This window comes from Protopterus annectens, chromosome 8.part0 (genome assembly GCF_019279795.1).
Source record: "Protopterus annectens isolate FY-2018-M chromosome 8.part0, PAN1.0, whole genome shotgun sequence".
NCBI lineage: Eukaryota > Metazoa > Chordata > Ceratodontiformes > Protopteridae > Protopterus > Protopterus annectens.
Genome location: NC_056741.1, coordinates 1,840,190,389 through 1,840,214,652, shown reverse-complemented (window position 1 = coordinate 1,840,214,652; position 24,264 = coordinate 1,840,190,389). Strand labels below are relative to the sequence as shown.

Here is a 24,264-nt window from a genome sequence, read left to right as displayed (position 1 = left end):
ACAGTGTCTTGCATATAGACACAAAGTCATAAAATATCAGGATTTACAGGCAGAAACGGGAGCAATGTGGAAGAAAGATAGCCAGATAGTTCCAGTAGTAGTAGGAGCAACGGGTCTTATAAAAAAGATTCTATAGTCATATTTGGATATGCTACTAATACATCTAACTCCATACAAATTGCAGGAGGAGTCATTCCTGGGCACATTGCGGGTGCTGTATAGAGCACTTTTGGCTGACATCAAAGACTGAAACAGTACTGATATGACGAACTTTAATCATACTTTGACTTGGGAATGAGGTACATTCCTGTCACGGTATTAGAAACCCAAAAGATTTGTTCTGTCCACTTTCTAAGGAGGTAGGGAGATTTATGTGTGTGTCATACCTCTCAAATGTACTATGTATCTATGAAAAAAATCTATTGTCTAAATCCACGCACAGCATGAAACTGGTGATCACTTGATAAAACGTATTTCAGGCAAGCTGTATCAGTTTTTGGTGTTACCCAGGATAGGATTATCACCATGCCATACTGTTACATTTTGGAAGTGCTTGCTTTTACTGTTGTGAAGAATGAGCTACAGTACTCTGAACACGGATTTGGAGAGTCATTGTCTTGGTTCCTATAGATCTGAACTTGTAAATATCTTTTTCTTCTTTTTCTATTTGTCTTCCACTGCTATTTATTTATTTTATTTTATTTATTTTTATTTTACATTTGTTGACCGGGCTAGTCTAACTGGATACATGTCCATTTTCAGTAGTGGCCCGGGGAGATCAGCTCCAAAAACACACATTTACAAAAATGTTGGCACAGTACAGTAATGTAATAAATGATAATAGTAAAATACCTTACTTACTAAATCTTAGCACAAACACTAAATAAAATGTTCTGCATTAGTATGATGTTTCTTTATGCATTAGCTTAAATTACAAGATCATGGACTCTTTGGTTATAAAGGAGAAAGACTGGAGTTAATACAGAAGAGTTAAAGGAGAGCAGCATCCAGTAAATAAAAAAGGACTCCTACCTACCCTTCTTGGTCTCCCCCTGACTTGCTCCAAAAAGTGTTGGAGCTAGTGAGGAGATCAAGATGTTCTGGGTCTGTGTCTTACTACTGTTGTAAGTGTATTCTTTTTTTAATTCCCCACCCATCCTTGTGAATGGTGTGTGTAGTGGGCAAACCAAGTAGTCTGCTTTTCACTTCTACAAGGAGCTGTTGTCAGCAAACCATCCCACCCACTTTTAGGAAGCACTTTGCATTTGTTTCCCTATGCTCCACAACAGAAATCTAGCTGCATTGCGTGCCCAGTGCATGTGCACCACTCTCCTCCTCTTCCAAGATTGGTGAGCCCATCATCCCCCTCCAATGCCTCAGACGCCCAAGCTGCTAATTGAACCCGGACTGCCTGTGTCGTAGTCCGCATTCTCTCTCTATACCATGGCACTGGTTAGGTTGGTAGTTCTTGATTTACTATTGAGCACTTTATTTATCTATTGTATATAGAAAGTATTAACCACATTAAATAGGAGTCCGAGTAAAGGAGGCATTGAGAGCAGAACTATTGACCTTTTTGTCTTGCCACTTACACAGGTGTCACTATCCATGAGAGAACAACTGTCAACCATGTGCTCGTCCAGAAAGATCATGTCTGTGGCGTGGAGACGGATCGAGGAAGCATAGACTGTGAATACTTTGTCAACTGTGCAGGGCAGGTTAGTACTTTAATTCCCTGATCTCACCTTTTTAATGCAGTCTGTGCCTGGAAATATGTTTATAAATGAAACTATTTCCATTACTTCTGCTTACTTCTTATTGCATCAGTGATTCAAGTTCCAAGGCATGTCTTTTTTAAGGAGTTTTTTTGTTGTTAAATTTTATTTATTTTCATAATGGACCTAGTATGAAAAAAGAGAGAGAGAGAAAAAATGTCCATTCTGTCATTTTGACATGCAAAATATTTATATATGTACAGAAACAGATTCTTGTTGCAACACTGATGTAATGTAGGGTATACATTACAAATCAGTCGAACAAGCTATTAGAATAAAGTGAGATGTCTTTAGGTACACGTAAGTATCCTTCACAATGAGACTGTATAGCAGCTAAGTAAGAGTTCATTGTTTGGGATAGTGAGAGATGTAACTAAAGGACTCGTTAACTGGAGGATGATGGTTTTAAGTCTATCTGGATTTGAAAATAAAAGCATTTGATATTGATCCTTAACAAAATAATGGTAGTCTGTTTCCATTCAACTATTATATTTTACTTATTAAATAAACATCAGTAAATTTTGTTTCTTGGGCAGAATTCTTTGTCCTACAGTAATGTGAAATAAAGCTTCTGCATTAACATTATGATACAATTTAGGAGTGTGGATTAAAAAGGATTCTGTTAAGTCAGCTAAGGATATATGGGAAGAGACTAAACAAAAGATAATATAACAACTGAGAAACTGTAAACTGTTGCCTATGGATAGCAAGATACAAGCAGTAAAAATGTTTTAGTCCCTTTAGCTGTATACACAGGTCAGGCATATTTTTATCAACCAGTGGAGAATTTGTGCACAGTAATTAATAAAGAGAAGGATTTTATGTATTTGGGAGGGAAAGAGAACAAGAGTCAAGTGGGATAAGTTGATCCTCCCAACAGAACAAGGAGGTTTAGGATTACCTGAATTGAAAAGATATTTTAAAGCTATATAGTTAAGGCTGTTGTACATAACACAAGCGGAAAGCTGTAATTCAAAGTGGAGAGAGATTAATAAAGAAAGAATGGGATTTTGGAAACAGATATTTAAAGAGAAAAACATTCATGTAGAATGTTATATATTCATAAAGTAGCAAAAAGTATACTAAGAACTAAGCAACACAGGAATGGGGAAAAGAGATTCTGTCGTTAGGGATGACTGCAATTTGAGGGTACAGAAAATAGACGAGGGGGCTAGAATTTATTGGAGGAAGCTGGCAAAAGAATCAAGGTATTGGGAACAAATAATTAGAGAAGAAAGGGTGACAAAATGGGAAGAGGCCAAGAAGACATTTGAATTGCAAGCTAGTGATTGCCTTCCCTACCAGAGATTGATAACAGAGTATAGACAAAGAGAGGGATTGGAGAATCCTAAATGGAAGACCTGCACTGTCTGAGTTTTTAATTGAATCTATACAAGAAAGTGCTGTTAAAAAATGGATAATTAGTACAACATATAAAATATTGCGCAATAATTATAGGAATCAATCAGAAGAGGTCAGAAAAGATTGGGATGAGAGATTAGATATGCAATTCACAAAGAAACAATGGGAGGACACATGTATGTCTCCCAAATGTGTAACAAAGTCTAGAAGATGTAGGATTTTGCCTGGAAGTGTTTACATAGATATTTTAATACTCCAAGCAGACTCCAAAGAACTTTTCCTCAGGAAGGTAGTAAATGTTGGAGCTGTGGTGGTGAAGAAAGAGTTACCTGGGAACATATGTTCTGGGAATGTAATGAGTTGGCAGACTTTAAAAATTCCCTACAGAGTACTGTGTCAGGAATACTGTGCAGGCAACTGGGTGTAACTAAGGATTTTGTTTTTTTGTCTTGGATACCGGATCTGAATTGTGTAGCTATAGTAAGGCCTTGTTAAGTTTAATTCTGGTGGCTGCCAAAAAAGCCATTACTAGAAAATGGAAATCAAAATCTAAATCAGCTGTACCTAAAGTAGAGAATATTGTAACAGAGATAAAAGAACGGGAGGTGGGATCTTTAGAAAAGGATAGGAGTAGATTACATAAAAAATGGAAATTGTGGGAACCATACAAGCAGAAAATGTTTTGGAGAAGGAATGAGGTTTAACAGGAGACAGTAATTGAATAATTTATGTAACGTTGCCTAGATTGTAGGATATATAGCAATAAATTTGACATATAATTTTTGTAAATGTGAACTTAACATGATTTGATTTACTTTTATGTAAATGTTAAGTTTGTCTGTCACAAGTGATAATTCAGTAAAGGTGTTAAAAAACATTATTATGAACTCAAGCCCTTTAGTAACTGCATCAGAATAGAAATGACAAACAGGCATTACCAAATAAAGCTTCCAGAAGAACCATCTCCCTAAGTAGTGCAATAGAATTTATGTATAGAAGTTAGGTGAGTAGGAACACAAAAGGCAACTCTGCATATTTTGACAAATTAAAAGTCTAAGTAGGAGGTTTGTTGATTTTTTGCGAATTAAGAGAAAATTATCTTTTCTCTCTTACTGAGCACTGTGACTGTTCTTTAACAGCTGTCATCATCAAATCTGTCCCTCAACACCTTGTAAGAGACTCTCTTGCAGAGGCTTTGTCTGCTGAAAAAATTATAAATGCTGTCAAAACTGGACAAGAACAGCAAATCTGTATGCTAAGTGTCATACTGTTTGAAGTCTAAGATTGCACGATCAGTTTTATTAGCTTACTCTCCTAATTTGAAACTATATTCAGGACGAGACGGATTCTGCTCGTACCATTACTGCCTTCGATAGGGGAGGCAAATCAGTCTGTGAACATTGTAGAGGATATATGTTATCTGCAAAGCTCGTAGAATCACTGACCATATGCTTCTAAACTTCTCTTCACTGAAGAAATTCTGCTGGAATCCTGTTGTGAGTTTCATATCTTCATTGATATACTGCGGTGGCAAAAGACTCTGTTTTTTCCAGTGTATGATAGGGGCACAGTAGCTGGCTGGTAGTACATGTCAAGCATTTAAGTTTAGATACAAAACAGTAATTCATACAAAATAGGGATTAGGGAAAGCTCCTTAAAGTAAATAAAGATAACAGCTGTCCCAGTACTGTCATGCAGTGTAAAATAATGCATTGATCAACATGGGTCAGTCTTAGTTTGCTGACATGAAATATGTCACAGCCTTCTGTATATATTTGTACTGCCCCTGCTTAGGCCATTATAATGTATTTCACTGATGATGAGCCAAAGTCTAATTTTGCCCCCAAATACTCAGTCTGTAAATATCGTGCAGCTGAGATCGCACCAACTTGAAAAAGTGGCATTATTTGCCTTTTCTTCAAGTTGGGTGTAAGCCAGAAGGTGGTATTCTTGGAGATCAGAGGTCTGCTGGCTGAGAATTACAGATGTATCATTTGTAGTTGGTATTTATATAAAGGACTACATATGTAACAATTATAATTCTGTTTTTACTGTTAACAGTGACAGTATCCTTCCTGCAAATTGCTCAAGGCATCAAGCAAACTCTTTTTCAGGAATGAGACATTTTATCCCTGTTTTGGAGATGACCAGTATGTCTTGCTTAGAGTAATAGACTTAGGATTGCATTTTAGAGACTTTCTCATTCAGACTGCATAAGTCTGACACCAGTTTGGAAACTCTTGGCATTGTCCACTGGTGAAGTTTTGATATCGTACTAACAAACCTAGGTTCTTTCTGTTCCCTAGCAGGGGTTATACCTTCTGTAATCAATACAGATCATGGTACTATCTTCCTTAGCCGAAGAATAAAATAAAACTCAATCTTAGACGTATAGTGATGAATGAGTTAGACATCTAAAGGCTCCCTCCACAGGAGAATATAATGTTGCAGTAAACAACTTTATTAAAGCCGCTACTGATTGATGAGTTAGCGGCAAAAGGAGAGCTGGAAATTTTCAAATTTCACCGAGCACTGTAGCAATTAAGATGCACAGAAACAACAGATAAGGAAATAGACTTGTGAGAAGCACCAGTAAATTGTCATGACAGCAGAGGAAGATGGCCACAGAGCAGCAGTCTTGGTGGAGAGAGAAGCGATATACCAATCGGAGATTCCCTACTTATGAAAATAATGGACATGTTACAGGAAACTGATCATAAACTGGAAAGATGTTTTACCTGAACAGAGCAGAAGTGTAGGGAGATTGAAGGTGCCTTGTTGTAGTACAACTTAAGAGCTTCAGAGGGATTTAAAACAACAAAATACATTAATGGTGGATAGTCAAGCATAGGGAGCAATTTGAACAAAGCATGGTAGGGTATGACGATAGCACAGTGGAAGTCTTTTAAAATTAGTTGTGATTACCGAGAAAGCCGATGTAGAGGAACCTAGGGAGTTTACATGAAAATTAGTGGTGGAATGGCCGGCCCCCAGATGAAGTACAAGCTGAAAGAGCACATTAGCTGTTCACTCCTAGTATTCTACCCAGTGTGTGACGTCCTAAGCAGGTCATTGTTATGTTCACTAACCATGAGCTGAAGAAATACATTTTGTCTTTGTTGTGGAAACCATTGAAAAAACTCTTAATCAGTGGATAATAGTGAATACGGTGAGCAGCATTTCAGTGCTGAAACACTGAGAACAGATTGTGGCTTGTTCCTGCAGTGCAGCTATGTAAGGCAAAGAAGCTGAGATTTAAAATTATGTATCTTGCAGATTTTAAAATGTTCTTTCTGACTGGGTTAACAAATTTCTCTCTAAAAACATAGGATGCCACAACCAGGAAAGGAGCAAAAAACGTCAACCAAGGACAAGTGATTTATTAATACAATCGTTCTGGTACCTCGGCTTCTTGCCTTCTAATGGAACAATTTAAAAAAAAACATTCTAGTCCTTTATATACCCACATCAACATAATTACTTTCAATCAATCTGGCAATATTCCAATTAATTAAACAAGCAGAAAGTCACAGACTTTGAAATATTTTTTAAAAATATTTCTTTAAGACAAATATTTCTTTAAGAAAAGAGCAGATCCCAAACAAATACCCCACATTTACTATGCATACCAAATGTATTTTCAACATAGAAATAATCAGAATTACCAACACTACAAATGTATAATCTCAAAGGATGAATGTGTATTCAATATAATTTACCACATCATGTTAGATACTAACATATGCACCATTTTGCGATGTCATAGACAACATTTAAGATTCATGTTCTTCAAATAATATTATCTAACATTGTGTAAAAAAAAAAAATACTTTTTATGTGCATGAAGTTTCCCAACAAACACACAAATAAACAGCACACATTTGTGCCGAAAGCACATATCAATGTGCATATAAATGCATATACATGTATGTGTATAAAAAATATGTACATACACATAAACACATACACATCCACCCCATCTAACAATACTGATGGCACCCTATATTTTACACTATAAAATTAAATTGTTTTCCAAATTCATTCCATTTGGCTGCAAAGTATGAAAATTGATAATTAATCTGCACTCAAGTCTAGATAACTCAGTTTTAAAGTTACCTGCCATGCCATTAGGTCATGCCAAAACACTGAAAAGTAGACCCTCATCCTGACCCTGATGCTTAGACAGAAAATGCATAGCCACTGGGCTTTCAACTTTCTTTCTTCTAACATCCCCTAAATGTTCTAAAATCCGAACCCGAACCTTCCTAGTGGTTTGTCCAATATACCATGGAGCTGGATGACAATTACAACCCAAAATATAAACAACACCACAGCTGTTACAATCATAAAATTCACAAGCTCTATACAACTTCCCATTGATTCTATGGTCATGTAGATTCCTAACCCGATTGCATATTGAACAATGTCCACAACAATGGGTACCTACCCTATTATCCAACCTACACTGACCTACAGGACTTGTATGTTTCTTGTTCAACAACTCTTTAAGATTAATAAAACGGTTGGTGCTCAAACGCAAACTTGTAATCCAAAACAAAGAGGCACCAAGGATCCACAGGCACAAAACCTTTAATAGTAAACAGGAACCAGCACGAAAATACAAGAATGTAGATGCACTCAGAATAGAATAAAAACCATTAACGTTATACAAAAGTGTCTTTTTCGTCATCAACTTCATCAGATAGCAGTTAGTATTCTATCAATCCCCTTAACTTATAGGGCTAGCAATTAGTTGTCATCCAATGAAATGTGAAGTTCGGTTAAATAGATATTTAAATATTTTTGCATTAAAAATATATACAAAATGAATGAATATAAGGGATATATTGTAGAAATGAATGTTTGTATTAAAAAGTCACTGGTGTTTTTTTAACTCTTTAAGATTATTATACCTCCCGTAAAAAAAAAAAGTGTGTTTGGGAAATAAAAATCCTATAGAGCTATCCTCACATTCTATTTCCCATGCTTGTCTAACTGTTCTTTCCAAGAAGGCCGAAAAGTCAGTATATCTTTTAACAAAAAATACTTTATCTTTTTCATCTACACGATTAGTCTCTGTATACCAAACTTCCCTTCTGGAGATGACAGTTCTCCTAACAGGCCCCTCCATATTCCCCATTGCCTTATTTTTAGCTTTTAACAGCAGGCCTTCCTCATAACCTCTAACAAATAATCTACCAAACACCTCATTCAAAAAACTTTTATACAACCTAATATCAGAGGTATTGTTGACAATTCCCTTGAATTCACCAAAAGGCAAAGACTTTATGAGATGGGGCGGGTGCATATGAGAGGCATGCAAAAAATTAACAGCCGTTGGCTTTCTGTAAGGTTTAAACTGGATGTTACTTTTATCGTCCACATAAAGAACCACATCCAAAAATGTGACACTGGACCTATGGATACCCCAAGAAAAATTTAAACCATGCGGATTTTCATTAAGACCATCCATAAAATCCATGAACTCTCTTTCGCTTCCCTTGCAAACAAAGAGTAAATCATCAATGTACCTTTTAAAATAAACTACATTTCTCAAAAAATAATCATCCAACAACATAAACTGGTTTTCAAAAATACCTCTGATGTTAGGTTGTATGAAAGTTTTTTGAATGTGTGCTGTTTATTTGTGTGTCTGTTAGGAAATTTCATGCACGTAAAAATTATTTTTTTACACACAATTTGTGAAGAACATGAATCTTAATGTTGTCTATGAAATTGCAAAATAGTGCATATGTTAGTATTTAACATGATGTGGTAAATTATATTGAATACACATTCATTCTTTGAGATTATAAATTTGTACTGTTGGTAATTCTGATTATTTCTATGTTGAAAATACATTTGATATGCATAGTAAATGTTGGGTATTTGTTTGGGATCTGCTCTTTTCTTAAAGAAATATTTGTCTTAAAGAAATATTTAAAAAAAATATTTCAAAGTCTGTGGCTTTCTGCTTAATTGTTTAATTAATTGGAATATTGCCAGATTGATTGAATGTAATTACGTTGATGTGGGTATATAAAGGACTAGAATGTTTTTTAAAATTGTTCCATTAGAGGGCAAGAAGCTGAGGTACCAGAACAATTGTATTAATAAAACACTTGTCCTTGGTTGGCATTTTTTGCTCCTTTCCTGGTTGTGGCATCCTAAAGTTTCTAGAGAGTTATTCACTGGATGTGTTTTGAGTTGGGTTATCAGTTTTGTTGGAAGGTGATAAGACACAGAGAAATATTAACTAAAGGCATTTCCGTACTAGATGACCAACAATAAGAGTCAAGAGAAGATGTTTATTTTATTTATTTATTGTCATTTGATGACTGGTTAAAAACCCATTTTCAGAGGAGGCCCAGGGGGAAAAGCTGCAACTAACTTACTATGCAGGAAGTTTAGTAAAGGAGGAGGGGAGTCCAACCTTTTTGGCTCATGAGTCCCTTACCATACAGTTCAGAGACCACTTACCATACTTGCCAATGTTTGGGGGGAGGTTTATATTGCCATGTCTGTTACATTATTAGATGTTTAGACCAGCTACTGTGTAGGAGGGGGAAAAGGTGGAGATGTCTCAATGTACATCCAGAAGAGACTCGAATGAAGGCTGGTAAAGTCACATGATGCACTAGAGCTTCTTCATATCCAAATAACCATCAAAAAGGTCATGTATCATATATTACGTAGCTAAAGGACTCCTATGACACAAGAAAGCCACAGTGTTTATGTACAGGAACTGAAATCACACAGTATTAAATCCAGTACTACTTCCTAGGTGATCTAAACTATCCAGCTATAGACTGGGGAAACCTACACCAGACTAGTGCACACAAGCACAGAGATTCCTGGCCTTTTTACATGCAAATGCCATGGAACAGTTAGAGTACCCACTAGGGAGAATAACATCTGGGGTCTTGTCCTTACTATTATGGGAGCAGCTTGCACCATCTTCATTACTTGTTAGGTCTGACCATAAGGCAGTCTCCTTCAAAATAAAATTGAAACCAAGGATCCCTTCCATCCATCCAAGATATACCTCTATGAATTTCTTTAAGACAATCTACCTTCTTCTAAGTGATACATTGACTGTCTTTAAACCCCCACCAAACCCAGTTAACTCAATTGAATATGGAGACATGTAAACCATGACATTATACCGTCATGTAAACAGCTGCATAGATACAGCTGTACCCATAGGAGCCAAATACAAGGCAAACCCCAGAAACAAACTCACATGGTGGAACCATAATAATAAGTTTTATAATAAAAAGAAATGAATTTTGACCAAAAGTTAGAAGAATAATTCACAGAATCTTAGAGCCCTTCTCACTGAAATAAACAACTCAGGAGCTTAATAAAATCTAGCAAATTTTGAAGTTAAAATAGCTACCCAAGCCAAAGAGAATCACAAGGCATTTTTCAGTTATGTTCACGATCTCAAAATCACAATGCAGCAATGCACTGAGCTGATTGCGAACGATGTTACCTCACTGACTGAATGATGCAGCGAACCTACTTTCCAATAAATTTAGGTCTAATTTTACCTCTGTCTCCCCTCCGTCTCTCCTTCAAGAAGATATACCTGAAACTGGCTCGCCTCCAGCTGTCACACAATATCAAGTCCTAAAAGTGCTACAGCGATGTGTCTTGACAATATCCCTGGATGCATCTTAAATAGCATAAAGCATGACATTGCCACATGCCTAATAGCACTGCTCAATCTCGGCCATCATACAGATTTTCTACCAAGTGAATGTAAAATAGCTATAGTCATTCCTCTGCACATGGGAGGACCTACCACAGACCCTTAAGTCTGACCAGCCTCACATGCAAAGCCTTGGAAAGACGTAGCATGGAATTAATCACTCAGGGCATAGGGAATCTCCAAACACTAGACCTGTCTCAGTTTGGATTAATCAGCAGCAGGTTATGCTTACTCAATCTGATAGACTTTTTTGAAAAAGGTCACCATAGCAGTGGGTAAAGGCAAAATGGTACATACCACATGCCTCGATCTGGCCAAAGCTTTTGACACAATTCCCCACTCAGGCATAGTAGAAAAGCTAAAAAACTAGGAATAAATGGCTGTGTCACCCACTGGATTGCCAACTCACAGATAGGATGCTGGAAATCAAAATAAGAGAAGTTACTTCCAGAGAGAGACCAGTCACCAGTAGAATCCCCAAGGGTTCTGTGCTGGAACCTCTTCTGTTTGGCATCTACTTATTCATGGTGATTTCCATGTTGATTATACATTACTGTTTCTATGTCATCTCTTCCTATCACAGCTATTAACCTTTGAGCCTCATTTTCTGTTAACCTTGGCAAATCAAAGTCCTTCATAAATATTTCCATTTGTGCCTTTTCTTGGTTCTCTATTTTTCTGCTTAATACAGATTTGGTAGAATTTTCAAAATATATCTAATATGTCTTGTCATAGGCTCCATAAGTTAGGCCACAAATGTTCTTCTTTCTGTTGCCCAAGTCATGCTGCCGAAAGTCTTTGTGTTCTAGAGCTGTTAAGCTTTCTAAATTCAAGCATATTATTCAAATATTATTTTTATTATACCCTTACTATTCTTTAGTTGCTCTTCTTTTCCTTCTTCTGTAAAATGTAAACTTTTGCCAACCCCTATAGATAATTCCTATTTTTATTATTTCCCATATTGCTTTCTCTCCTATGTCTACCATGCTTTTAAAGTAATTTTCATTTTATCCAGCTCATAACCCATCCCTTCTAAAGGAATTTCTATCTTCCACAATAACTCTCGACTCCTACCCATTTCTTAAATGCATCTTTTATAGGTTCATAGGCAGTACTAGGCTAGCTGGACTTGCAGGCCATTTTAAGCCTAGCCAATTTCCTTTATCTTATTTGGTTGTAGACTGGCCTTACACATGCAGGGTGGCCAAGTCATTTGGGGATTAAATGACCACTCCTGTCTTGCAGTCATCTACAAAATCAGTTAAGCCAGAGCCCTTTGATATTGGCTTTTATTTCAGAAAAGTAGATGGTATTCCTATGGGAAATTGGAAGATAGGAGGTAAATGAGTGACAAAGTCATGGAAGAATTTGCTCAGCAGTAATTTAAAATGTGGAGTACTGGCATCTATGAGGAAAGTAGTGGTAGTGGTGGTAACCTTCAGATCCAGCTTCATATAGACCTATTTTGATTTTAAACAATCATCATAAATTTCTCATCTGTGCTGGCTAAGACAATGGTAAAGATGTTGCCAAAATTGACATGGATCATTGTGGTTTTGTGAAGATGAGTTTTGGTACATAAACAGGACAATGAAGGTTGAAAGTGAAGTGGACTGTAAAAAAAAATATTGTGATGGAGAGAGAGCACTTAGTATGGTCAACTGGGATTTTATGAATAGGGCAGTGGTGGCATTTCCATTCCCTAATGAAATATTGTTAATGAGGATATGTGAGCGGTCAGAGCTAAGTATTGAGGTGGAAGGTCTCCTTTTTGAACAGAGTACCTAAGCTGGGATGTCCTCTTCCCCCCACTGCTATTTCTTTATAGTTTAAGACATTAGCATAGAAAATAAGTCACAAATTCAAGGTTCTACTTGTTGTGGTAATCAAGAAAAGTTATACATGATATTATTGTCAACTTCATAAATCCAGACAAGGATATTTCATTGATGGGGAATATTGTGAGAAAGTTTAATTTCTTTTGGGAATATAAAATAAATGAAGATACAATGAACGTTTTAAGCCATAAACTATACATCTAAGCATTAGTTGGTTCAGAAATACCTGTACTTTTCGAGACTTGACAAGTAGAAATATTTGGATGTATGGATTAAAAATGATTCCATTATGACAGTTAAGTATATGTGGAGAGAAGTAAACAGAAGATAATCCAAAAATTAATAAACAGAAAACTCCTTCATTATGGGTATGCACAGTAAGATACAAGCAGTGAAAATGCATTTAGTCCCTTTACTCTTATATAGCCCATTGTATTTTTGTCAGCCAGAGGAGGAGGCATGGATAAAAATTAAGAGTTCAAGGAATTTACTTGGAAGGGAAAGAGGGCAGCAGTTAAATGGGATCAGTGGTTTCTCCCAGTAGAATAAGGTGTTTTTTGGTTATGTAGCTCCAATTCACCGCTTACACTATAATTTACAGTGTACCATCATTGTTCTTTTAATGTACCAAAACTGCTTAATGCTAGAACCCTAAACAAGAATCTCCACACCCTACAAGCTCTCATCACTCTGGAGAATATAGACATATGTGCCCTTGCTAAGACATGGTTTAAATCCACAGAAAATACTCTGGCAGTGCGAGGCTGGAAATGATTTGGTGCCTGACACACATTTACACCATCAGCTGCACAGACATGGACAAAAGGTGGAAAAGTCTCGATCTACATTAGTAACGAGCATAACACTCCGTTGGGTAAACAGGATGATACCCTGGAATTTATCCTTGTGCAAATCACAATAGACAAATTCCCATACCATACCCTAGGAAGCTGTAGGCCACCCCCTGTCCCTAGAATCATGTAGCTTGTACCTAGACCTACTGGCGACACTCACCATTAAAGCAAATACTATATTCATGGGAGATTTTAACTACCCCATTATCTACTGAGAAACCTACACTGCCTCATACTCATAGACACAACAATTCCTAGACTTGATTAACACAACGACCCTTGAGCAGATAGTTTGCACTCCCACAAGAGGTTCAAACATACTGAATATGGTACTCGCCAATATGGGAAAGTGCTGCCCCCATGTCATGTCCTGATTGTTGAGGTCAGACCACAAAACTGAGTCCTTGGAAATAAAAATTAACTTGGTAACACCAGCAAACCCTTTAACAGAATTATTGCAAAACAAACTACATCCTATTAAGCAGTAGTTTGTCAAAATTCATTGCCCCTTCCAATTCCAAGTTCACAGCAACTTATATGGAATTATTCACACAGACCCTGTACAACCATGTAAATGGCTGTATAGAGGCTGCTGTCCCTACTAGAAGTAAATCCAAAACAAACTCTTAAAAACAAACAACACTGGCGGAGTCCTAACTTTTAATAGGATTTATAACAAAAGGAAAAGGTCATGACTTTTTTCAGGAAGAGCAGCTCCCATAATGATATGAGCTATCTAATTATAGTAAACTAATCAGAAAACTAAGAGGACTAATTAAGTCCAACAAGGCCAGTTACGAGGTCACGATAGCCTCACAGGCTAAAGACGAGCACAAGTCCTTCTATAGCTGTGTCTGAAACCTCAAAAGACAACATTTATCAGTCTGCCAAACTGGTTGTCAGTAGTGCCACTTTAACTGAGCAAAGCAACACAGAATATTTGCTGGGTGACAAATTCAGCTCAAACTTCACCCCCCTGCCTCCCATGAAATATTTACTAACATAAATCCCCGCCAACAGAGTATTCATAGGGAGCAGGTCCTGGTGCCGCTTGCTAAGGCCAAAAACATAGCCTCAGTATGCCCCTATAGTATCCCAGGATGCCTCCTAAATAGTTTAAAACATGACCTATTAGGACCACTTGAGTCACTTTGTAACTATAGCCTGAAAACAGGCTTGGTACCACGAGAATGGAGGACTGCAAGGGTTATCCCACATCTCAAGGGTGGACTATCAAATGACCTTGGAAATTACAGACCTATTAATCTGACATGCAAAGCCATGGAATTTGAGAAGGTCAGCAAGGCAATGAATGAGGGGGAAAATGGTGCATGCTGCCTATCTGGACCTGGTTAAGGCATTTAATACAACACTCCACTTTCTGGATTGCTAGCTAACTCACAGACAGGAGCCAAGAAGTTAGGATTGGTGAGCCCACCTCCGCTTATTGACCAGTCACCAGTAGGGTACCTCAGGGCTCCATGCTGAGACCACTCCTATTTTGAATCTACTTTTCGGAGATAAAGGTTAATATCAAACGCCTTTGGCCGACCAAGTTTGCAAGTGACTGCAAATTGTGAGCTCTAATACGTTCCCCAACGATACAAACATCTTACAAGAGGGTCTAATATAGGTAAATGACAGGTAACAAAGTCGCTGTTTAAAACTCAGTGCTAAGAAGTACCTTATAGTATCTTTTGAGAAAATAACCATGCAGGCTAATTACTCCATCAATAAGACGTCCATTAGAGATGACCTGGTAGGCAGGGATCTAGGAACATATGTAGACAATAATCTGGCCTTTGACTAACATGTGGCCAAGATAGTAAAAAAATCATTCTGTGTAGCCTAACTTATAAGTACGGGCATGTCATCCAGGTTCAAGGAGTCTTTTCTTATAAGACTCAAGGCCTGCAAAAACTGCAAGCACTTTTAGCGACTCCCTGCTGGTGAGGAAAGTAATCTCTCTTTTGTCTGTGAGATGCTTAAACTCGTAACACTGCTTTCTATTTTACCTGTTCCATTTTGTTTTCTGTTTTGAGAAATCTGCTTGGGCTGGTGTTTTTGTTCTGTGTGGCAGATAGATACTTTGTTACCCAGGCTGCGCATTTCAAATTATTTTTTTTTCATTGGTTAATTTGTTTCTTGAGTGATGCAAGAATGTTATAACTCTACTGTACTTAACTCTCATCAGACCATTTATAGAGTACAGTACTCCCTTCTGCATGTACCTCACCAGACGCCTGAAGCAACTGGAGAGACCAGAAGTTTCTCACCAAGAAAATACAGGTCCTCCAAATCATGATTTGCGTAGACAAACTGAAAGCCCTGTTGCTGTACTTTGTATCATATAGGCAGCTGAGAAGCAGCTTGTACCTGGCCTACAGGATAGAATCTGACCCTTCTCTGATGGATATGCTGCACATCCGCTAGTCAAATGGCACAAGAGTCGCTTGCTCTAGGGATCTTAGTCTAGCCTGTGACATTAACAGAACATGCTGGAGAGAGAGAGAGAGATACATCTCTCAGAAATTGCTGCTTCTCTGGAATAAACTTCCAATTTATGTAAAGCAGAGCTCCTGACCCTATTCAACCATAACCTGGACAAATGGATGGGAGACTGCAAATTCATCCTGGGGGTGACACCCATGTTCCTCATGGGCAGGGTTAATTGGCGCATAGACTCGCTCTACAAATTACATCCATCTGACCAAGGACAATTGAGGCAACTCGAGATTAACGTGGCTAGCTTTGTAAAGGCTCTAGGGCTGCTAGCATAGTATGAAAACCACTTAAACAAAACCGCAAAGAACAACAACTAGCCAGTAAATCCACCAATAATTTATTAAAATAATAAAAAGTTATAACTCAGCTCAACTCTAAAGTTTCGGCTCACCACACAAGCCTTCAAGGAGTAAAAACACATCAGAAAAATTTGCCTCATATATTATGTTCAATTAACCAATTAATTAATTAAATAGATCAAATATTTCCAATTTAACTCTTCATTAAGTCCATACGGATGCAGAGTATTACATTTCAAAATGTAAAGAGATTCCTTTACCAAAAGCCATTTTTTTTAAAAGACATTCATCAAATACTGACACTAACTTTCTCTAATATATTTGATGAATGTCTTTTAAAAAATGGTGGATTGGTGGATTCACTGGCTAGTTGTTCTTCTCTGCTAGCATAGTAACCTATGAACATTTGCACAGAGCAATTTGCAGTGCCAGTGCCCTGTACAGATGCAGACATCTGGAAACATTGTTTATTTTCATTATACTATTAACGTTTATTGTGCTATTTATTTATTTTATGTGTTTATTTTGCACTTCCTTAAAGTTTACAGTTGCATTTTTAAACTACTGCAAGGGCTGCTGTTTTGCAGTGAAATACATTGTATGTAGTGCTTCTTAGTATTAGGCATCTGTGGTTCCTTAACACTTTGGCTCCAAACCAGTCACTTTGCATTAAGAGGGTCAAAGTCTGCAGTCTTGTGGTAGGAGAGAGCTGATTTCACCTTCTGAGCTGGGAATTAATTGCTGGTGGAAAGCTCATAGTGTGCTTACCTGACTGGCCTTATGGCATAGTTAGTGCAAAACTTGCTTTGCTCTGATCATATAAAAACCTTGCATTTGTGCAAAGCTGCTCTTTGTGCAGCAGCAGTTACTGGTGTCATGTATAGACGCATGCATTAGAAGTTGAACTTTCCCTATAAGAACTACCTTGGAACTTTACCTCAGTCCCACATTTCTCATGGGGCAACTAGTTTCGCAGTAAGCAACATTTATGCATTTAATTAGGGCTATTTGGATACACCTTACCTTATGATAACACCCAGGACTATCGCTGCTCGGAGAACATCTGGATTGGCCACTGGTTAGCATCACTGGTTAGGTTAGCAGCAGATTACACCAAGTAAGCACCCTTCACTGCTATCCCTTGCAAGTGCACATTAGGACCTGCAACCATGGATGGGCACTTTCCTGCTATCTATACTTCCAGCTTGGTGGACATAGGTATCCTAAGACATTGTAACAATTGCCTTATGCACACTGACAACCACTTAATTCTCAGACAAATACAGTATGTGAGAGATGTCATTACACATTGACACACAAAGCAACAAACAGGTTGTCGTTGATTCTTGCACATCACTCAGCCCATCCACAAAGGACTACATACAAACACAGACACACACGTGTGGAGGTGCCCACATGTAACTTACCCAAACCTTAAAGGCCACTCAGGCGCAGTCCTCAGAAATTCCAGTTGCTCACAAACAAGAGAATTCCCATCACAGCACATAAAGGCACATCTCATTATTTCTGAACTACCAAGCCCATAAGTGAAACACTCCACAACCCAGTATTCTGGTCATAGACTGCACTGTGCAACACACTGATATCCTCCTTACCAGGCTGGATAAGGAGAAGGTTACAGTTGCCTGTCAGGGACCAGGATCCACCATACCACACATGCACTCAGGTTACTAACCCCTAAGTACCAGTATAACTCCGTCATAGAGCATGTGGGTGTGAATGACTTGAGATGTACCTCCTTGGATTATATGAAGACAGATATGATTGAGCTCTCAGAGTATGTGGTACAGGCAGGTATTAGCCTAGCATTGAGCAGCATTCTACCATCTCTAAGGATGATGCCACAATACCAGCCAGTAGAAAATAATTGACTTTAACAATTGGCTTAGCTACTTGTATCATTCCAAAGGCATCCAAAACTTTCAACCTTGGGAGGGTATGGTTGACATGATATGCGGCTTTGCCAGGAATGGTCTTCACCTGTCATCTCTAGGCTTTCAGATAGTGGGCAAAACATTTTCCACCCCTGTAGTGCCTTTTTCAGGCATCACCAGGCTGAAAAACCTTCCATTGTAAAAGTTTCTTGGGACAAGCTAAAGGGGTTACTGCTCAATGCTAGGAGTTTCAGCAAGAAACTGTATTCCTTAGAAGCTGTCCTCACCCTGGAGAATGCTGACATCTGTGCAGATGTTCTTCTTGTTTCACTGTTGCAGTCATCACATTTAGGTTATCTGCCTGCAGGTAGCCCTCAGCCGGCCTGAATACTAGAGTCTTCGGATTTCTGCGTCGGATGCCGTCGCTTCTTCCATGACATCAGGTCGTCAGGGGTATAAAACATACAGCCGACGCCATTACATCAGTTTTTCTTGCCGTGCAGTGCCCAAAGCAGAAGCAGTTCGCAAGTGCTGGTCGGCCGTCTCCTGAAATTTTCTTTTTCGATTTTCAGACCCGAAGTCTTCAAAAGAAGATAAGTACCCCATTGGGGATCCTTTTTTCTTGCTCTAACCGATGTCAGAAAAAGTTAACAATTGTCTTGCCTGTGGAAAGCAAATACCTCCTAGAGATTTTCATTCTTACTGCATCACCTGTTTAAGCCAAGACCACGACGTCCCTCGCTGCCGGTTTTGTGCCTTGTTCAATGCCCAAACTATTCGTCGTTGGGCTATTTTTTTAGCCAAATACTTTCGTTTTCGATCTCCGTACTCTGAAATGGCTTCGTTAACCCATTCGACTACCAATCTTCTGAAAAAACATCAGGATAAAGACAGAGACAGACTGCATAGGTCCAAAACTGCTGACTAAGCTTCCGTTAGGCTAGTCGCCAGTCCGCTGGTACTCAGTGAGGCGCTTTCGCAGCCCCTGATGCCCGCTACTACAGATTCGCAGGCCTCTACTGAGACCCATTCGGAGTCCGGTATACCGTGAGATGCTTCTTCAACTATAGAACCTGCGGATGTCTCTACCTTGGATGGGTCCGGAGTCTCTGTGCAGGCACCGGCTTCTGAGGGCGTATTCAGGCCTACAGACTTTCATATTAAACCGACAGCATCATTTCCGTCTAGAAGTACCAAATTCCTCAGGCCAAAAACTCACACTACCCCTAGAAAACCGATGACCAAACCGCAGACTCAGGCTCATATGCCTTAAAAACAAATGCTTACAATGACTGAAGACCTTATTGCCTTAATTAGGGGAAGCCAGCCTTCCCTCTCTGAGACCTAGAACTGATTTTCTTTCTGATTCTTCTGATCAAGAATCTGATATCTCTGCTCCTTCTGATTACCAGGGTTTGCCCTTATCTACTTATGAGGATTCTGATGCAGAGGATTCCATTCCCTCTGTTTCCCCTCCAGAAGATTTTTCTTTTGGTGAAACCTTGCATACCCTTAGGGAGCATTTCCGCTGGGAAAGCCAGGACTATTCTGAGTCCAAAAAAAAGACTTTGGGAATTCTTACTCCTGCCCCAACACAGGCCTCTAGCTATCCCTCCCTGTTCTGGACATTGTAGATGATGCTTTCTTGGAATATAGCCTTATCCCAGACACTTCACCTCCAGCTCCCAGAAAACCTGACCGGTACTACAGAGTACCTGACTCTCACAAGTTCCTTTTCAAGAATCCTACTGCGGATCCAGAGACCATTTCCCCAAGGACCAAAAGGCATTAAGGCTACTGCTGCCAAAAATCCTACCCCTTCTGATAGTGATTCTAGAGCCTTAGACAGATTGGGTAAGAAGGTATACACTTCTGCTGCTTTGGCCATTACGGCTTTAAATTGCCAGTTTCATATGTTAAAGTATCAGCAGCATGTTATGGGACTACTTAAACAGAAAATGATGCTGATTCCTTACTATACTGAACACAAAGACTTGCAAGATTTAATGCATTCTGCAGAACAAGTTGGTAAACATACTTTGCAATGTGGTTTTGATGCTTAGAAGCATCTTGCAGGGCTGCTGTCACTGGGTCTGTACTTAGAAGGCATGCTTGGCTTAAGGAACAAAACTTGCCAGATCATGTTAAAGCTAAATTGCTGGATGCACCCTTAAACCAAGACAGCCGTTTTGGCAACAAAGCAGAAGTCCTCAAAAGAATGGAGGAAAAAGCTAAATCTATGCAAACTGTTAAAGATTTCCTACAAGTACAGCCTCCCAGATTCAGTAGGGATTGGCCTTCAAAGAACTGGTCCTTTCCAGGCCTTCTCAGTCCAAACCCAGGAACAACAAACCACCAAGACTTCAGTCTCAGGCTATGCACAGATCTAAGCAGTGGGGGGCTCCCACTTCCAAAGCAGGGAGTAGTAAGCCACCCCCCTATGGAAAAATGGCACAATGATTTAACCTTAACCCTTCCAAGCCCTGCTCAATTACTAGCTCCCTTAGGAGGAAAGCTCACACTGCATGCAAAAAACTGGGAACTCATCACCCAGGACAAAGGGGTTTTGAACATAGTTTCCCAAGGATACAGATTCCACTTCCACACACCACCAACCCCAAATGGTTGGCCAGACGTCCCTCCAAATCAATGGGTTGAGGCCCAACAGCAGGTTCCCTGTCTTCTCAGTATCAGGGCAATTCAACCTGTCCCAGCAAAACAAAGGGGACAAGGTTTTTATTCAAGACTTTTTCTGGTACCCAGAAAAGAAAACTCCTGTCATCCTGTCCTGGACCTCTCTATTCTTAACACCTTTCTGGTGGTTTCAAAATTCAAAATGCTAACTCTTCAACAGCTTCTTCCTATGCTTACCAAGGATGCCTGGCTGGCAACCCTAGACTTAAAGGAAGCTTACCTGCACATCCCAATAAGGGGATCCTGCAGACAATACCTACGTTTCAGGGCGGGCTCCATTTACTTTCAGTTCTCTGCACTTCCCTTTGGCTTATCTACTGTGCCCAGGGTGTTCACAAAGTGTCTAGCTCCAGCCATTGCATTTTGCAGGCAGAGAAATATTCAAATTTACCCATACTTGGACGATTGTCTGATTCAGGCAGAAAGCCAGGACTTGCTATTGCAACACCTGCCATTTGTAAAGAAACTTCTAACCTCACTGGGGTACACCATCAACGAAAAGAAATCTCACCTAGTACCCTGCCAACAGATTGTATTCCTGGGAGCAAGCTTGAACACAACTTCCCAGATGGCATTCCTCACTCTGGAGAAACAAGTTTATTCAACAACCTACTTCAAACTATTGGCCACAAAAACCCAGCTATCTGCAAGGAAAATACTGCAAGCTCTGAGGTTCATGACCTCTTGCATTCTGCTAATTCCATATGCGAGACTGCATATGAGGATACTCCAGTGGTATCTAAAAAGTCTATGGTGTCAACATTCTCAGGACCTGGAAACAATTATTCTTATCATTCCTTGTGTAAGGACAGAGTTCCTTTGGTGCGCAGAGGCCTGATACCACAACAAGGGACTCCCTTTCACTCTACCCCCTGTCGTCCAAACCCTAACAACAGAAGCATCAGACTATGCATGGGGGACTCACATGGCAGGGCAGTACATTTAGGGCCAATGGAACCCGAGACAGATGCACTTGCATATCAGAAATGTTAGCTGTACAGAATGCTCTGACAGCCTTCAAAGACCGTACTCTTCCAGGACAACTATTGGTAAAGACAGACAACACCACAGTTATGTGGTACATAAACAAGCAGGGGGAACCCACTCCTACCCTCTCTGCAGACTAGCCATGGCTCTGTGGAACTCAGCCTTGAGCTACCAAGTATACCTACAAGCACATTTCCTGCCAAGCAAACTAAATTCACTGGCAGACGACTTAAGCAGAAATCTCATGGACCCACACGAATGGAAAGTAGAACCCAAAATATTCAACCTCTTGAGGAACAAATGGAGGACTCCAGAGGTAGACATGTTTGCCTCCCCTCAGAACTACCAATTGAACAAATTCTGCACAAAACTCCCCACAGTCAAGCTTGGAAAGTGGATGCTCTATCCTTTACCTGGGAAAGCCTCTCAGTTTATGCCTTTCCCCCCTCTGCCTCTCCTATCAAAGGTTCTACTAAAGATAAAACAGGACAAGCCAAGGACAATACTGATTGCACCAGACTGGCCACACCAGCACTGGTACCCCCTCTTGCGCAGTATGACACTGCTACAAACATGGCACCTGCCTCAGACCCCTTCCTTGCTGTCCCAGCAGGCAGGCCAGATTCTGCACCCTCCGCTTTAAGCCCTGAACCATGCAGCCTGGCTGATCCCTTGAGCTCTCCTCTAGCATCCCCTCAGTAAGCAGGTGCTGGATGTCATTCTGGAGACAAGAAGGCCTGGTACCAGAAAATCCTATGCTGAAAAGTGGAAAAAATACTGTTCCTGGAACCAGGCTCAGGGGATGGGCACAACAGTGCCCAGCTTACCTCATATTCTAGAGTACTTAACAGAAATGCTCCACAAGAGCCTATACTTTTCGTCAGTTAAGATTCATGCCTCTGCCATTTCAACACATTATAATACTGAGCCACCCCTCTTCTCTCACCCCTTGCTAAAACAATTCCTTAGAGGGGCCAAAAATGTAAGACCCCCCCCCCCAGAAGAGCTCCCACTCAAGCCTGGGATCTTAACTTTGTATTGGAAAAGCTCACCTTCCCCCCTTTGAGGCAGCTGAAACAGCAGAGTTGAAATTCCTGTCTTGGAAAACCGCTGTCCTTCTAGCCATCACTTCAGCAAGAAGAGTGTCTGTCTGAATTACAGGCCCTCATGGCAGTGGGAACCCTTCATTATCTTCCATGCGGACAGGGTTTCCCTCAGGACTAATCCTTCCATTATGCCCAAGGTGGTGTCTAGTGTGACCCTAAATCAGTCCATTCATTTGCCTACTTTTTTCCCTAATCCACAAAACAAAGGGGAACTAATACAGCACTCTCTGGATGTGCACAGACAACTTAGATTTTATTTGGACAGGACTAAGCCTCTCAGAAAATCTGAGTAGCTGCCAGATGGCTTTTCTGCAGGGCAGAGCAGAGGGGAAGGCCATTTCAAAGCAAACCATTTCCAAATGGATAGCCCATTGCATTCATTTCGGCTACAAGCACCATGGAAAACCTACCCCACAGGGGATAAGACCACATTCCACCAGGGCTGTATCTACCTCTACAGCATTTCTCAGAGGAGTCCCTACCAGGGACATCCTGGAAGCTGCTATCTGGAGCACTGTACATACCTTCACCAAGCATTACCACCTGCCTATCTTTTCTAAATCCAGAGCTTTATTTACCACAGCAGTCTTGCAGGGCTTACTAGCTGGCCGTAATGCTCTTTAACTACCTCCTCCCTTACTTAGCTTTGGGAATCGATCCAAATGTGATGACTGCAACAATGAAACACGAAGAATATAGTACAGTTGTGTACACTTACCATAAATGTAGATGTTCGAGTGTATTCACTCTTGGTTACCCTCCCTCCAGCCCCCTGACTTCTCTTGGCTCTACCTTTCCTTCTTGTTTGGTATATATATATTTTTTTGTTTATTTGCTTTTTGATGGGGGTGTACCATACCATATAATTGCTTCCTATTGTGGGGGCACCTGACATCTGGGGCAAGAAAAACTGATGTAATGACATCTGCTGCATGTTTTATACCCCTGACGACATGGAAGAAGCAACAGCATCCGATACAGAAATCTGAAGACTCTGGTATTCAGGCCGGCTAAGGGCTACCCGCAGACAGATAACCCAAATGTGATGACTGCAACAGTGAATACACTGGGACATCTACATTTATGGTAAGTGTACACAACTGTACTTTACTGGAACATGGTTCAAAGCCACGAAAAGCACTCTGGCAGTGCATGGCTATAATGAACAAGCAGAAGGCAGAGGTGTATCTATGTACAAAATGGATAAACACATCTCAAGGCTGGTCAAAAAATAT

At 39.7% G+C, this 24,264-nt stretch overlaps 1 protein-coding gene across 1 annotated transcript in view; it reads left to right on the top strand.

Moving 5' to 3' along the window:
- Positions 1 to 24,264, top strand: part of PDPR (pyruvate dehydrogenase phosphatase regulatory subunit) — a 908,636-nt gene that overhangs the window by 259,219 nt on the left and 625,153 nt on the right. Inside the window, exon 6 of the mRNA XM_044081332.1 lies at positions 1,597 to 1,718. Within this exon, the coding sequence (XP_043937267.1) occupies positions 1,597 to 1,718 (122 nt within the window). The remainder of the gene's footprint in view (positions 1 to 1,596; positions 1,719 to 24,264) is intronic.